Source organism: Elephantulus edwardii, unplaced genomic scaffold (genome assembly GCF_000299155.1).
Source record: "Elephantulus edwardii isolate Elephantulus edwardi_28Jun2011 unplaced genomic scaffold, EleEdw1.0 scaffold00122, whole genome shotgun sequence".
Taxonomy (NCBI): Eukaryota; Metazoa; Chordata; class Mammalia; order Macroscelidea; family Macroscelididae; genus Elephantulus; species Elephantulus edwardii.
Genome location: NW_006399872.1, coordinates 10,527,245 through 10,541,237, shown reverse-complemented (window position 1 = coordinate 10,541,237; position 13,993 = coordinate 10,527,245). Strand labels below are relative to the sequence as shown.

The 13,993-nt window shown below is 37.0% G+C and overlaps 1 protein-coding gene across 1 annotated transcript in view; it reads left to right on the top strand.

Annotated features, from left to right (window-relative positions):
* Positions 1-1,426: 1,426 nt before the first annotated feature.
* LOC102877287 (neuromedin-K receptor-like) overlaps positions 1,427-13,993 on the top strand; it is a 164,494-nt gene continuing 151,927 nt past the window's right edge. Inside the window, exon 1 of the mRNA XM_006893097.1 lies at positions 1,427-1,974. Coding sequence (XP_006893159.1) covers positions 1,427-1,974 — 548 coding nt within the window. The remainder of the gene's footprint in view (positions 1,975-13,993) is intronic.

Sequence of the window (13,993 nt, the reverse complement as noted above, 5' to 3'; positions counted from 1 at the left end):
CCTTCCTCCAGCTAGTCTCTATGTCCCACTTCCATCCAGAGCTCAGGATCCAGACACCATATCTGGATAAATGAAAGTTGTGGCCACACAAACTCGCCAATGTGGTCTGGCAGTCAAATTTTGAAAACTAATGCACCAAAAATCAGGAACCACATAAATGAATGTCTGTTCTTAGAAGTCACTGACAGGATAAATCTATCCAAGTGAAAGGAAGAAATCAGATTTTGCATTGTGTTTGAAAAACATCTCAGTTCAATTCAATTCATTGTCATTACCATCAAGTTGGAACCAACTCATAGCTGACTCTCTAGTGGGTTTTCAGAAGCTGTCAATTGCAGGGAAAGAGATTGCCCATCTTTTCCAGTGAGTACTTAGTGGATTAGAACTGCCTCCCTTTGCACTGACAGTTTATCTCCTTATCCCCTAGGCCATCATAGCCTACATCTTGGGATTTTTTACTTGAGTCAGTGTGTACGCCAGGTAGAATCAGTAGAAACTAAAGTCTCTGCCTAGAGGAGTGAGGGATGTGGAAATGCCTGATATCTGAGAATAGAGATTAGAGGAAGTAGAAAAGCAAATAGGACTTGAAAGTGTCGGTGAGAGGAAGAAAGAAACAGAAAGTTTAATGGACAAGTTAATTCAGGACGCAACTACGTCTTCTCTGGTGGTCTAGTGGCAGCAAACTGCTTTATAATCCCAAAGGTACTTAGTTCCAATCCACCAGATGCTCTGTAGCAGAAGGATAGGCAATCTTCTCCCCTGTGATTAACTGTCTAGGGAAACCTACCAGACAATGGCATACAAAAACAACAATGAACACAATAAATGTCTGAGAAACAGGATCTTAGTAAATTATCTTGAAGTTGAAAGAGGAAAAGCAATTTTGGAAAGGTTTTTACCACAGTTAAGACAGCCCTTCCTCGTGCAAATCAATCCACGAGGACCAGAGCACTGTGGTGAGTGGATATTGAATGAAATCCTAAAGGCAGGATGGAGGAGAGAACTAAATCCTGGAAGAGAAGAGGCTCCTTGGCTCTGCAGTCCCTCTGACTACGTCACCAAAGCTGGGGCTACATAAGACTAAAGCGCGTTGCAGCGCCTTGCATCTGTGCTCCAGCCAGCGTGCAGAGCTGCGCGCAGGGCGCAACTCAAGTTCCGCTGTGCAGGCAGCCCCTAAGATTTTGCTCTCTAAGAACAACTCATCCTTGCCAGAGCTGCAAACTCCCAGAAGAAAGCTCAGCTCTTGCTCTCCGTCACCAGCAGGGGCAAGCAGCCTTCAACCAGGAGAGGAGGGATAATCTGTACTAGCTTCCAGACCCAGAGGAAAGCAGCCCCCATAAAGTGATCCGGAGGCAGAGACGAAGAACTTCGGCAACTAGGGTTGGACCGGCAACGGTGAACAGGGAGGCGCAGCAGAGGCTCTTCGATGGCCTCTCTCCTGGAGGCGCGGAACTGGACCAACAGTGCCGGAGGTGCGGGCGCCCACGCCTTGGAGAACCTGAGCGCCACGCTAGTGGCTGGAGCTGCTGCAGAAGCCATGGAGCCTGAGGGACGGCATCTGCTGATCCCAGGCAACAACCTGTCTGCTTCCTCCGCTCCAGCTCTGGGACTCCCCATGGCCTCCCTGGCGCCTTCCAGGGCCAACTTCACCAACCAGTTTGTGCAGCCGTCCTGGCGCATCGCGCTCTGGTCCCTGGCATATGGTGTGGTGGTGGCTGTGGCTGTCTTTGGAAACCTCATCGTCATCTGGATTATCTTGGCCCACAAGCGCATGAGGACAGTCACCAACTACTTTCTTGTGAACCTGGCTTTCTCCGACGCCTCCATGGCTGCCTTCAACACCTTGGTTAATTTCATCTATGCGCTTCACAGCGAATGGTACTTTGGAACCAACTACTGCCGCTTCCAGAACTTCTTCCCTATCACAGCGGTGTTCGCCAGCATTTACTCTATGACAGCTATCGCGGTGGACAGGTGAGGATAAGATGGGAAGAGTGGAGGGAGGAAGCAATGTGTGATAAGGTTGCAAAGGAAAGAGAAGCAGTCTCAATAAAAAGCAAGAGGTTAAAAAAAAATGTTGAAGAAATAGGTCACTAATTTCTATGCAAGGAACCAGGAGGCACAGTGCATAGTAGTCCTTCTGTGACAATTTACAGCCTTAAAATCTGAGGAGGGTCACTGTAAATCAGAACTGACTCCATGACAGTGAGTTGGTTTGTTTTGTTTTGGTTTGGTTTTAGTCTATGTGTAATCTTCAGATGCCTGCTTCCATGGTCCTGACTGACCCCTCTGGAAAATTGTCCTACCCATCAATTTGAAAATGCTAATGAGTGGGCTCTTGGAATCAGTCATTCCAAATAAAAGAAATTTAGACAGAGTAAAACCTAAGAAACTTAGGGTCTATGTTCAAGGGGGGAAAGCTGTCAGAGAAGGAAACTCAAGTATTTCCAATTTACAGTGCCAGAAAAGAGGTAAACTGCTCCCAGTCTAAAGTGGGAAACTTGTCAAACTTGGGAAAAAAGGCTGTTTCTTAGAGTTCTAGTTTTCAAAGATGTCACTGTAAAAACATTTAATACTAGGAAACGTTCTCAAATGAGTTTGTGTTTGCTGTAAAATGTAGTGCTTTCTGGTATGCTCTGTGTTGGTTACTACCCTGGCTGAGAAATGGACAATGTGTTATCCTGCAGCATTCCATCTCTTCTATAATTGTTTAGTTCTCAGCTCCCATCCCTATCTCTTTACCTTGCACCAAGGTCAGCATTAGCTTGACCTCCTAGCCAAGGAGGATTCTAGTATGACTAAAGTTTACCCCAAAACTCATTGTTAATTTCCAGTTTTGATTGTGCATGGGTTATGTTTAACACAGCAACAGCTAACAATAGTAGACAGACAAAAGATAGAGGTTTAAAATGAGTAAACTCTGGGTCTGAAAGATTTGCATCCAATTCTTCCAGATGATGATCAACATTAAATAAAAAAAATGAATGGTTTATAAAGAGACACATTCCCTTACAGGTGATTAAAATGTTTAAAAGGAAGTCTATACATTTGTTACAGTGGTAATTACCCACTTAAAAGAGATCAGGTAAAACTTAACATTGATTCTCATGTGCAAATTTTTAAAAACTGGCATACATTTGTTTTCTCATGTTAAACATTATGAAATTTACATGTTATAGCAATAAAAGAGTGAATTCATTACATTTTATTGACAGTTGGTTGTATTTTAAATCAATATCATGCTGAAAATTGAGTATATCAGATAGTTCCAGTATCAGCTTTGTGATTGATAGCTGCCTTGGAAATGTATGAGGAGGCTGTCACTTAAACGTCAAGTCTTATTGTCCTTCTCACCTGTGAAAAGAAACCTATTTCCAAATAAAATGAGCCTAAAAATTCAGCCTTACTATATTCAGCCACTATGAGGGAGAAAAAAAAGAAGAAACAATCTCTTTCCTTAAGTCCATTCTCTGTATTTACTCTTTTGATATAATGAGTACAGATACTTGTGAAAACATATCTTTAAACAATATTTTATTTTGGTAATTCTAGATGGTTAAATTGGAGGACCAGTTAATTGTCACTAAATGAAAAAAAAAAAACCAAACGAGTAAAATTCACACTTTCTAAAAATCTCTGAAGCCACCAGCTTTTTCCTTTTCTCTCCATTATCTTTATCTCTAGTCTTTTTAATAATATCTCATTCCTTCCTTTCTCCTAGCACTGCAACTAAGTAAAAAAACAAAAATAAGCAAACAGCCCAAAATGGGAGAATATTAGACTTTCCTTTAATCTTGCTCTGCCAAAGTAGAAATGAAAGACTTCTATATTTTAAGCATTTTATTTTTGCTTTATTTTTATGGAAATTTTTGTGTTTGTTTTTATGTGTTTCTTAATGAGTTTTCACATTATGATTGTGAGAGAGACATCAGCACATCATGTTATAAAATGCTTGCATTATTCCTGAAATTTTTGTGATGTAATACAAAATTCCATAGAATTGTTAGTGCATGTTCAATTAGTATTTCTATTTTGAGAAAAGAAAAGGATATTTGTGCAGTATTTTTTGGTCACTACTTACGGAAAATCTCAAGCCATCTTGAAGTTATTTTAAATGACTACTTCATACTATTTTATTATTCTCACTTCTTAGAAATGTCATTGGACTTCTTCATTAGAATATGTTATCCTACCACTAAGTCTTTAAAAATTTATGATATATACTATTTGCAATAAAATCTGTAGTATACATAAGTGAGATATTGAAATTAACTTTAAAACTATTATTTAATGTCACCTATTTGAGAAGACAATAAAAAGAAATATAGAAAGAAAGGTATTTAAAGTTATTTTCAAAATCAAAGATTATTTGAATACAGCAGTTATTCTAGTTCTCAGAAGTTTGACAGTCCATGGAATCTTTCTCTTTTTATGTCTCAGTAAAGATGCAATGGAAATTACTGACACTATGCTATTTGAAATCCTAATATAGATTAAAATTTACAGGTTGACTCTGACTACTCAATCACTTTTGCTTCGAACTCCAGAGCATTATGGTGCCTTTGGTTATGACCTCATGAACTTTCTGCCTATCACATATAATTTATAAAATAGATAACTGTGTGAAAAAGTTGCATTTTCTGTAGAATTTGTGCTTTACTAAATTAACTGTGAAGGTTAAGAAATTCCTAAATAGATTTTTATTGAAAAATAAACACATTATTTGATAAAATGATGATTATTTAAATGGAAACATCAAATTTTTCTTTGTAAAATTGTATCTTCAATCCCTATCTGATGTAAACATCTAATATTCCTCCTAGCCTAAGTTGAAAACACATTCAGTTCACTCTGTTTCTCTACATAAACTCAGGAATATCTGAGTTAGAAATTCCTTTAACTTTAACTTACAACCTAATATGACTCTTAAAAATTCCTTAATGAACTAAAACATTCTGTAAATGGATAAAGATTCTAAAGTCAATGGCCACCCATTTGTTGAATACCGGACTTTTTTGCTAGTTAGTCATTCATCAACAGGAGAATTGCTTCTTTTTATATCTTTACTTTTTCATAATATTAGTAATTCTACTACAGATTTTAATATGTAAAGGTCAAATACTCAGTTCTTATTCAAATGTGTGCTACCTTATGAATTATGATAAATTCTTTCAAAACTGCAATTTTAGGTACTAAGAATTCTTTCACTTCTGTATAAGATCATTTTTCTTTGAAAGACAAATTACCACCCAGGCTACACATACATATACACATGGAGAGCTCATAGAATTATTTTCTATCAAATTTTATCTTCACATACCTTCCCAGATCTATAATTTTTAAATAGAACATTCAGACTTAATATTTATTTTTTAAAATGCTATGCTTTTCTGAGTCCATGCAGGAGAACCAGGATTCAAACACTACAGTCCACTCTCAGTCCTGTGCATTTTTAAAAGCCTGCAGTGTTAAGCAATTAAAAGAATTGACACACCACTCTTCTGTCATTTGACTATACAGCTGTGGCTTGACTGTTGATGTGGTTCTGGGAGCTGATATTGCATATACTAGCAGGATCACTTATATAGGACACTTTTCAGCAAAGCTTCTAGGAACAGACCAGGAAACAGGACTGGTATGATATATTGTTGTTGTGTCCTATCAGATGGGAACAGACCAATAGCTGATCTTCAGTAGGTTTACAGCAGCAATACATTGCATGGAAGGAGAATCCCATCCTTCTTCCACAAAGCAGCTTGCGGATTTGCCTTTTACACATGCCTTTATAATTGCAACTCAGCTTTCTTACAACTAAGTTCATCCTTCTCATCTCCTGAAATAATGAGACTTTGAAAACCCTGTGAATAGCAATAAGTCAGAGCCAACTCAAGGGTACCTAAAACCAAAAGTTCATTGTAGTTCATATACTTCCATTGTAGATGACAGTATTTCAGATTGTATTCATAGTGAGTCTATTTACAACAAAAGACTCACTGTCTAATCTTCTGTCACCCTTACAATCACTGTGATATTTGAGCCTAGTTTTGTAATTTCTATGTCAGTTCTTGAGGATTCTCTTCTTGCTTTCTGACTTTCTACTTTACCAAGCATGATGGCCTACTCCAGGGCTTGTTTTCTCTTGAACTTATTTTGGCATTCTTTTTTATAATATAGATTGTGGCTGGATGTCACGTAGTAGAATCAACTTAGAGCTGACCCTCCAGTGGATTTTCAGAGCCTGGTAAATTATATGGGGGGAAATTGTCTATCTCCCTCAGAGCTTCTGGTAGATTCAAACTACCTACCCTGCGTTGGCAGCATAACTCTTTACCTTAGGCCACCAGAGCTCCTATCTGACTGGCAGTACAATGTTCATTCAATATTATTCAGCAGCACCACAATTAAAATGTGTCTATCCGAGAAGCTGGGCTCTATGAGGAGAAGTATGGCATCAGGATTGGAGATAGACTCATCACAATCTTTGTTATGCAGATGACACAATCCTGCTTGCTGAAACTGAGGAGGACTTGAAGCGCTTGCTGCAGAATGTCAAGGACTGCAGCCTTCACTATGGATTGAAGCTCAACATCAAGAAAACAAAGATTCTCACCACTGGATTCAGCAGCAGCATCATGATAGATGGTGAAGAGATTGAGATTGTTGACATATTCAGTTTGCTTGGCTCTACAATTAGCATTCTTGGTACCAGCAGCCAGGAAATTAAAAGATTAATTACATTGGAAAAGTCTGCTTTCAGAGACCTCTCCAAAGTACTGAAGAGCAATGCTGTCAGTCTGGAGACTAAGGTGCACCTGATAGAGGCCATGGTCTTTGCAATTACTTACTATGCATCAGAGAGCTGGACAATGACTAAGAATGATAGAAGGAGAGTTGATGCCTTTGAGTAGTGGGTGCTGGAGATGAGTATTGAATATACTGTGGACTGCTAGGAGAATGAAAAGGTTCGTCTAGGGGAGGGTGAAGCTAGGCTGTTCCCTGGAAGCAAGGATTCTGAAGCTCCTTCTGACATACTCTGGACATGTTTCAAGGAGGCAATAAGTCCTTGGAGAGGGACGTCATGCTTGGGAAGGTGGAGGGACAGTGCAGTAGAGGAAGGTCCTCGAAGAGATTGATTAATTGAGTGACTGGAGTAATGGGGACGGGTGTGTCAGAGACAATAAGATTAGCAAGGAATAGAGCAAGGTTTAGGGCTGTTGTACCTAGGGTTGCTATGAGTTGCAAGCGACTCAGCAGCACAAAACAACAGCAACAACATTTTCATTTAGTTTTCCTTATCTATCTTTTTCATGTATGTGAGGTGATTTAAAATCCCGGGCTCGAGTCAGGCACACCTTCTTTTGTTGCTTTTTAACACTTTAAAGGCTTGTGTGGCAGATTTTTCCAATGGAATATTTCCTTTGATTTATTGACTGAAATTTTTATCAGTATCAATTATAGAGCCACGGAAAATTAATTTCTTGACAACTTCATTTTTTTCTCTATCATGATGTTGATTATTGGTGCAGTTGTAAAAATGTTTTCTCTGTGTTAGAGTATAATCCATACTGAAGGCTTTAAATTTCTATCTTCATCAATAAATGCTTAAAAAGCCTTCTTTAATTTTTGCAAGCCAAGTTATTTGTTATTTATATTGCAGGTAGTTAATGAGTATTTCCAGAATCATAAGTCTGTTTTTATCTTCATATAGACCAGATTCTTGAATTATTTATAGAGCACAAAGATTAAATAAACATGGTGACAGGATACACCTTAGACACATATCTTTCCTAATTTTAAAACATGTGGAATTTCCTTCTTTTATTTGAACAACTACCTTTTGTTCTATGGGAAAATTCACAATGTAACCCATTATTTATTTATTTATTTTTATTGATTGATTGATTGCACATTCTATAAAGTACAGGTAAGCATCTTTCTGGTATTCTCTGCTTTTACCTAAGATTTATGTAACATCAGTGCTGATATCCCTAGTTACACCTTTCCTTCAGAAGCCAGCTTGAATTTTTTTTCTGGTAGTTCCTTGTTTATGTACTGCTACAGTATTTTTATTAAAAATTATGCTCAAGAAAATTTTATTTGTGTGCTATGCATAATTGTTTTTATGTGCCATCAAGTCGCTTGTTATTCATAGCTCTCTTCTTTGCCAATCTTTTTTTCCCCTTTTCTTCTTTTTCTTGTTGTCATGTCCCATCAAATCAGATCTGACTAGGAAAGGAGGAAACTTCTCCTCCAGTTCCAGTAGAGCATCTTATAGATTTGAACTCCACACCTTTGGCATTGCAGCACAGCTTCTTGCCACTAGGCCACCAGAGCTCCCTTCCTGTGCGAATCTTATTGTCTCTGACACACCTACTACCATTACCCCAGTCACTGAATCAATCCCTCTCATTGAGGGTCTCCCTCTCTTTTGCTGTCCCTCCACCCTTCCAAACATGACATCCATTTCCAAGGACAGGTCTCTTCTTGCAACATACCCAAAGTATGTCAGACAAAGCTTCAGAATCCTTGCCTCCAAGGAGCAGCCTGATTTCACCCTCTCCAGGATGAACTTGTTTGTTCTCCTAGAAGTCCATGGTATATTCAATACTCTTCTACAGCACCACAGCTCAAAGGCAGCACTTATCCTTCTACCACCCCTAGTTATTGTCCAGCTATCTGACAAATCAGGCACAACTTAGTCTCCAGACTGACATTGTTGCTCTTCAGTACTTGGAAGAATTCTCTGAAAGCAGTCATTCCGATGCAATTCTTCTTTTAATTTCCTGTCTGCTGGTACCAAGAGTGTTGATTGTGGAGCCAAATAAACTGAAGCTATTAATCTATCTCAATCTCTTCATCATTTATCATGATGTTACCAATTGGCCCAATAGTAAGAATCTGGTTTTTTGACGTTGAGCTTCAATCCATATTTAAGATTACAGTCTTTGGCCTTCTGAAGCAAGCACTTCAAATAATATTGGTCAATAATTTAAGCATTCTATTGCTTCAAGTTTTATAAAATGGGCACAATTAGATTCCATAGCTACTAAAGTTAAGTACATTAAAGCACTTGTATATATAACTTTTCTGACCTGTAATGTGTTATTAATTTTATTTAGAAATGTATAAATTTTAAAGATTAAAAATACAGCAGTTATTCCCACACAATATTATAATTAAGATTATTTTATGGTAAATACAGCTTAATATATTGGGACACTAGGAAATAATTCTAAACATTTCTTCCATTATCTAACTACATGCTTGACATTATTTTACAAACTGTAGCAATCTGCTTATATATAATAAAGAATAATTTCAAGACAGATCATCCAATATTGATCTGAATATTCACTTAAGAATTTTGCCAATTGGAATCAGTATTCTTTAATGGGAAACTTTAAGAGCATACTTAATTGTTTTATATACTAGTCCAAAAACATTAACAAAGATGACAAAAATATTTGTTTTTAAATTGTGATTCTAGTGAAAATTTGCAGAAAAGATGAATTTTTATTCATTTATTATTAAAAATTTTCCTGTCTTCTTTATTCTCCAGTTCCCTTTGTAATGTGTCCTGCTTTGGGTTGTTAACCAGATAGTCCTTTCTTTCTCCTATATCTTTCTTTGTTGTTGTTGTTAGATGCTGTCAAATATGACTCATAGCAACCCTGTGAACAGCTGACCTGGCCCTGTCCTTTGCCAGCCTCATCATCACTGACATACTAAAGCACATTGTGTCAGTCTACCTTGTTGGGGTTTTTTCTCTCCTTCATTGACCCTCCATCTTTCTGAGTATGATATCCTTTTCCAAGGAGAAGTCTCACTTAGCTACATGTCCAAAATATGAAAGAAGCAGCTTTATCATCTTTGTCTCCAAGGAGCACTCTAGCTGAACTTTTTGCAAGACATGTCTATTTGTTCTTTTAGTCATTAAAGGAATCATCAGTACTCTTCCCCAGTATAACAACTCAAAGGTATCAGTTCTTCTTCTGTCATCCTTATTCATTTTCCATCTCTCTGATGGGCAGCAAGGGATAAAAAGACCATGGTCTGAATCAGGTGCACATTAGTCTTAAGACTGATACCATTACTCTTTATCATTTTGAAGAGGTACCTGAAGAGGTGCTCCTCTCTAATTTGGAGAAACCTCTGACTGCAGACTTATCCTTGTAATACACCTCCTGATTTCCTGTCTGCTAGCACCAAGGGTGTTAATTGTTGATCCAAGCACTATTAAATAATTTACAGCTTGAACCTGTTTCCATCTATCATAACGTTGTCTCTTTGTCCTATGGTGAGGGCTGATTTTTTCTTGATCTTCATACCAAAAAGTTCATACCAAAATTTGATCCTTGATCTGTTGCAGTAAGCATTTCATATCTTCCTCACTCTCGGCAACCAAAGTTGTCATCTCCATAAAGCAGTTTGTTGATGAGTCTTCCTCTAGTTCTGATGTCACATTCTTCATAGAGTCCAGCTTCATAAATTATTTGCTCATATATTCAAGCATATAGATTGAATAGGTATGGAGAAAGGATACAACCATAACACACACCTGTTTTCAGGTAATCATAAACTCCTGATTTTAAACCATGCTGCAATCCCTTGCTCCTTGTTCTAGATATAGAGTTCATACTAATATAATAAAGTATATGGTATTACCATCTTTCCCTTCTATTACCTCTGTGCGTCTATCCTGTATTTGTAGCATTAGTCTTCTATATTACCTATCCTTTTATGACTGAGATACTTAATATAATATCTTCTAGACTCATCCATATTGTACAGTGTTTTACAACTTCATTCTTTTTCAGTGTTGCATATTATTCCATTCAGTGGATGTCCTGAAGTTTTTCTATCCATTTGTTTGATAAAAGGCACTTGAGCTCTTTCCATCTCTTTGCTATTTTGAGTAATGCTGCAATAAACATCAGAGTGAATACATATGTCTGTATCACATCTCTGGTTTCTTTAGGGTACCATTGCATGAATGTACCAGTTTCAATATCCATTCATTTGTTGGTAGCCAGTTGGACTGCTTCCATCTCTTCACTATCATAAATAATGCCACAATAAAAATGAGTGTGCATACATATCTTTGATTTATGGCTCTGATTTCTTTAGGGTATATTCTTCTATTGGGATAGCTGGATCAAATGATATTTTTATTTTCAACTGTTTGAGAAAGCACCAGACTGTTTTCCACAGTGACTGTACCATTTTACATTCCTGCCAGTAGTGAATGTGAGTTCCAGTCTCTGCACATTCTCACCAACATTTATTACTTGCTGCCCTGTGAAACAAAGTATTACTGAAAAGAGAAAACCAAGGTAGAAGGCATCACACTCCCTGATCTCAAATGCTACTTCGCAGTCATAGTAATTAAGACATCATGATACTGGTATAGTGACAGACACATAGATAAATGAAATAGAATCAAGATCTAGAAATCAACTCATCTACTTATGGTCAACTGATTTTTTACAAGGAGATGAAATCAGTTAAGTGAGGAAATGACAGGCTTTTTAACAAATAGTACTGACAAAATTAGAAAACCATGTGCAGAAAACTTAAGCAAGACCCACATCTCATAATAAACACATAAGTCAATTCAAGAGGGATCAGGGACCTAGGACTAAAACTAAAGGCTAATGTAAAAATCATCAGAAAAAAACTTGGAACAACCCTAGAAGCCTTGATCTATGGCTTGAGCAGACTTTCAAACATAACAAAAATCTTACAACCAAGAGAGGCTAAAATTGAATCCTTCTAAACACCAAGCCCCTACATACCAACAAAACCCACAACTTCTCCAATAGGGTAAAAACAAAGCCAATGACTGGGAAAAATATATTTGCTAATGACTTATCTGATAAAGGACTCATCTCAAATTTACAGGTTACCTCAGCATCTCCATAGGAAAAGACAAATAGTCCAATTATAAAATAAGCAAAACACATGAATAGTCACATCACCAAAGAAAAAATTAAGATGACTAACAACCACATGAAGAAATGTTCAAAATACTTAGCTATCAAAGTTATAGAAATTAAAAGAACAATAAGATATCTCACCACAGCAACAATATAGAAAAAAATAGTTTAGATGCTTTAAATTCCTTGCTACCCTAATACACAGAGTGACAAAAATTAACATTTAATCTAATTGAACCAAATAAAAAATTTAATTGAAAAGTTATACGTTTATATACGAATGTTTTCTTTTTTAAAAAATATTTTAATCGGTATTTTAGAGAAAGTTTACAGAAAACTTGGCTTTCCATTCATTCATTTTTTGCATATTTTCCTCGTCTGTCAGTTCACTGGGCTAAGGTAACTTATGAGTTGCTATAATACTGGAAGCTAGTCCACTGATGTTTCAAATTCCAGAAATGAACCAAATGTGGACAGGTTTCAGAAGACTTTCCAAATTAAGACAAATTAGGAACCAGGATTGGACATACCCTTCTGAAATAACAGACCTGTGAAAACTCTATGAACAATACAACAATATAGTATTAAAGGTAGATCTCGGATTGGAGGCTACTCCAAATGAGGAGACAGCTATAAGCATTCTTTAATAATTGGAACACAGAATATATAAAATATGACTGTAACTTGAGAAGACAAAGCAAAACATTATAAAGGAATGTGAAAAGAGCTGGAATTGGAAAAAAAGTTATTCACTTGGCATTTTTAAAGTTGAAAGAACTGAAAACAAATGCAAGCCTTGAATTGCAATAATGAGAGAGACTATGGGAAAATGTTTAATGATTCGTGAATCATTATGAGAAGATGGAAGTATGTACTCATTAGAATATTCAAATGGCAGCATATGGCCAGTAGTAAATCTCAGAAAGCACAAAAAGATAGGAAATAAAAATAAATGGAAAAAGGAGACACAATGAGGAATAGTAGTGCTATAATGTAAGAATTATAATCAATGTTAAAAACACAATGCGTATGAATTGTTGAATCAAAAACAAATCAATATGTTCTGGAAACTTTCACTCAAATCACAGTAGAAATGTTGGTTTTGTTTTGGTTTGACTAAAAATATGATGAGAGGAATACACACAGTCAGTGTACCAAAAATAATTGGTTGACACTGAAAAATTTCAGGAAGTACTGTAAGAATAAGAGCCAATGATAGTGAAGGAAGAAGTTCAAGTTGCACTAAAGTCCCTGGCAAAAAATTTGTCCTCAGGTATCAATAGGATGCCAATTGATATGTTTCAACTAACAGATACGTCCCGGGATATGTTCACCAGTCTATGACGAGAAATTTGAAGGACAACTGCTTGGCTGACTGACTGGAAGAGACTCATATTTGTTCCCATCCCCATTGTGACACAACAGAATGTGAAAATTATAGAACAATATCATTGATATAGCATGGAAGCAAAATATTGCTAACAATCATCCAAAAAATAGTTAAAATAGTACATTGACAGAGAACTTCCAGAACTTGAAGCTGGGTTTAGAAAAGTCTGTGGCACCGAAGATGTCATTGTTGATATCAGAAAGATCTTGACTGACGGAGAGAATACCAAGAGAAGGTTTGTTTGTGTTTTATAGTGTATGGAAAGGTTTTGACACTCTGGATCAAAACACACTACAGCTAACATTGAGAAGAATGGGAATACCAGAACACATAATTGTGCTAATATGTTGTTGTTTAACTGTTCAGTTAGAACAGACCCACAGCTCACCCTCCAGTGGGTTTTCAGAGGCATTTAATCTAATGGGAGGAAATTGACCATCCTTCTCCCTCAGAGCAGCTGGTGAGTGGTCTTGAAGCATGTGCTTTTGGTATTGCAGTACAGCTTTTTGCCATTAGGCCACCAGACTTCCCCAATTGTACTAATATGAAATATATACCAAACCAATATTCTGGCCAAAGCATCCTTGATTACAGCAACTCTAGGTTTGAATTTGTTCTTCAGTTCCTTGAGCTTAAGAAATGCTGAGCGAGTTCGGCCCTTTTGATT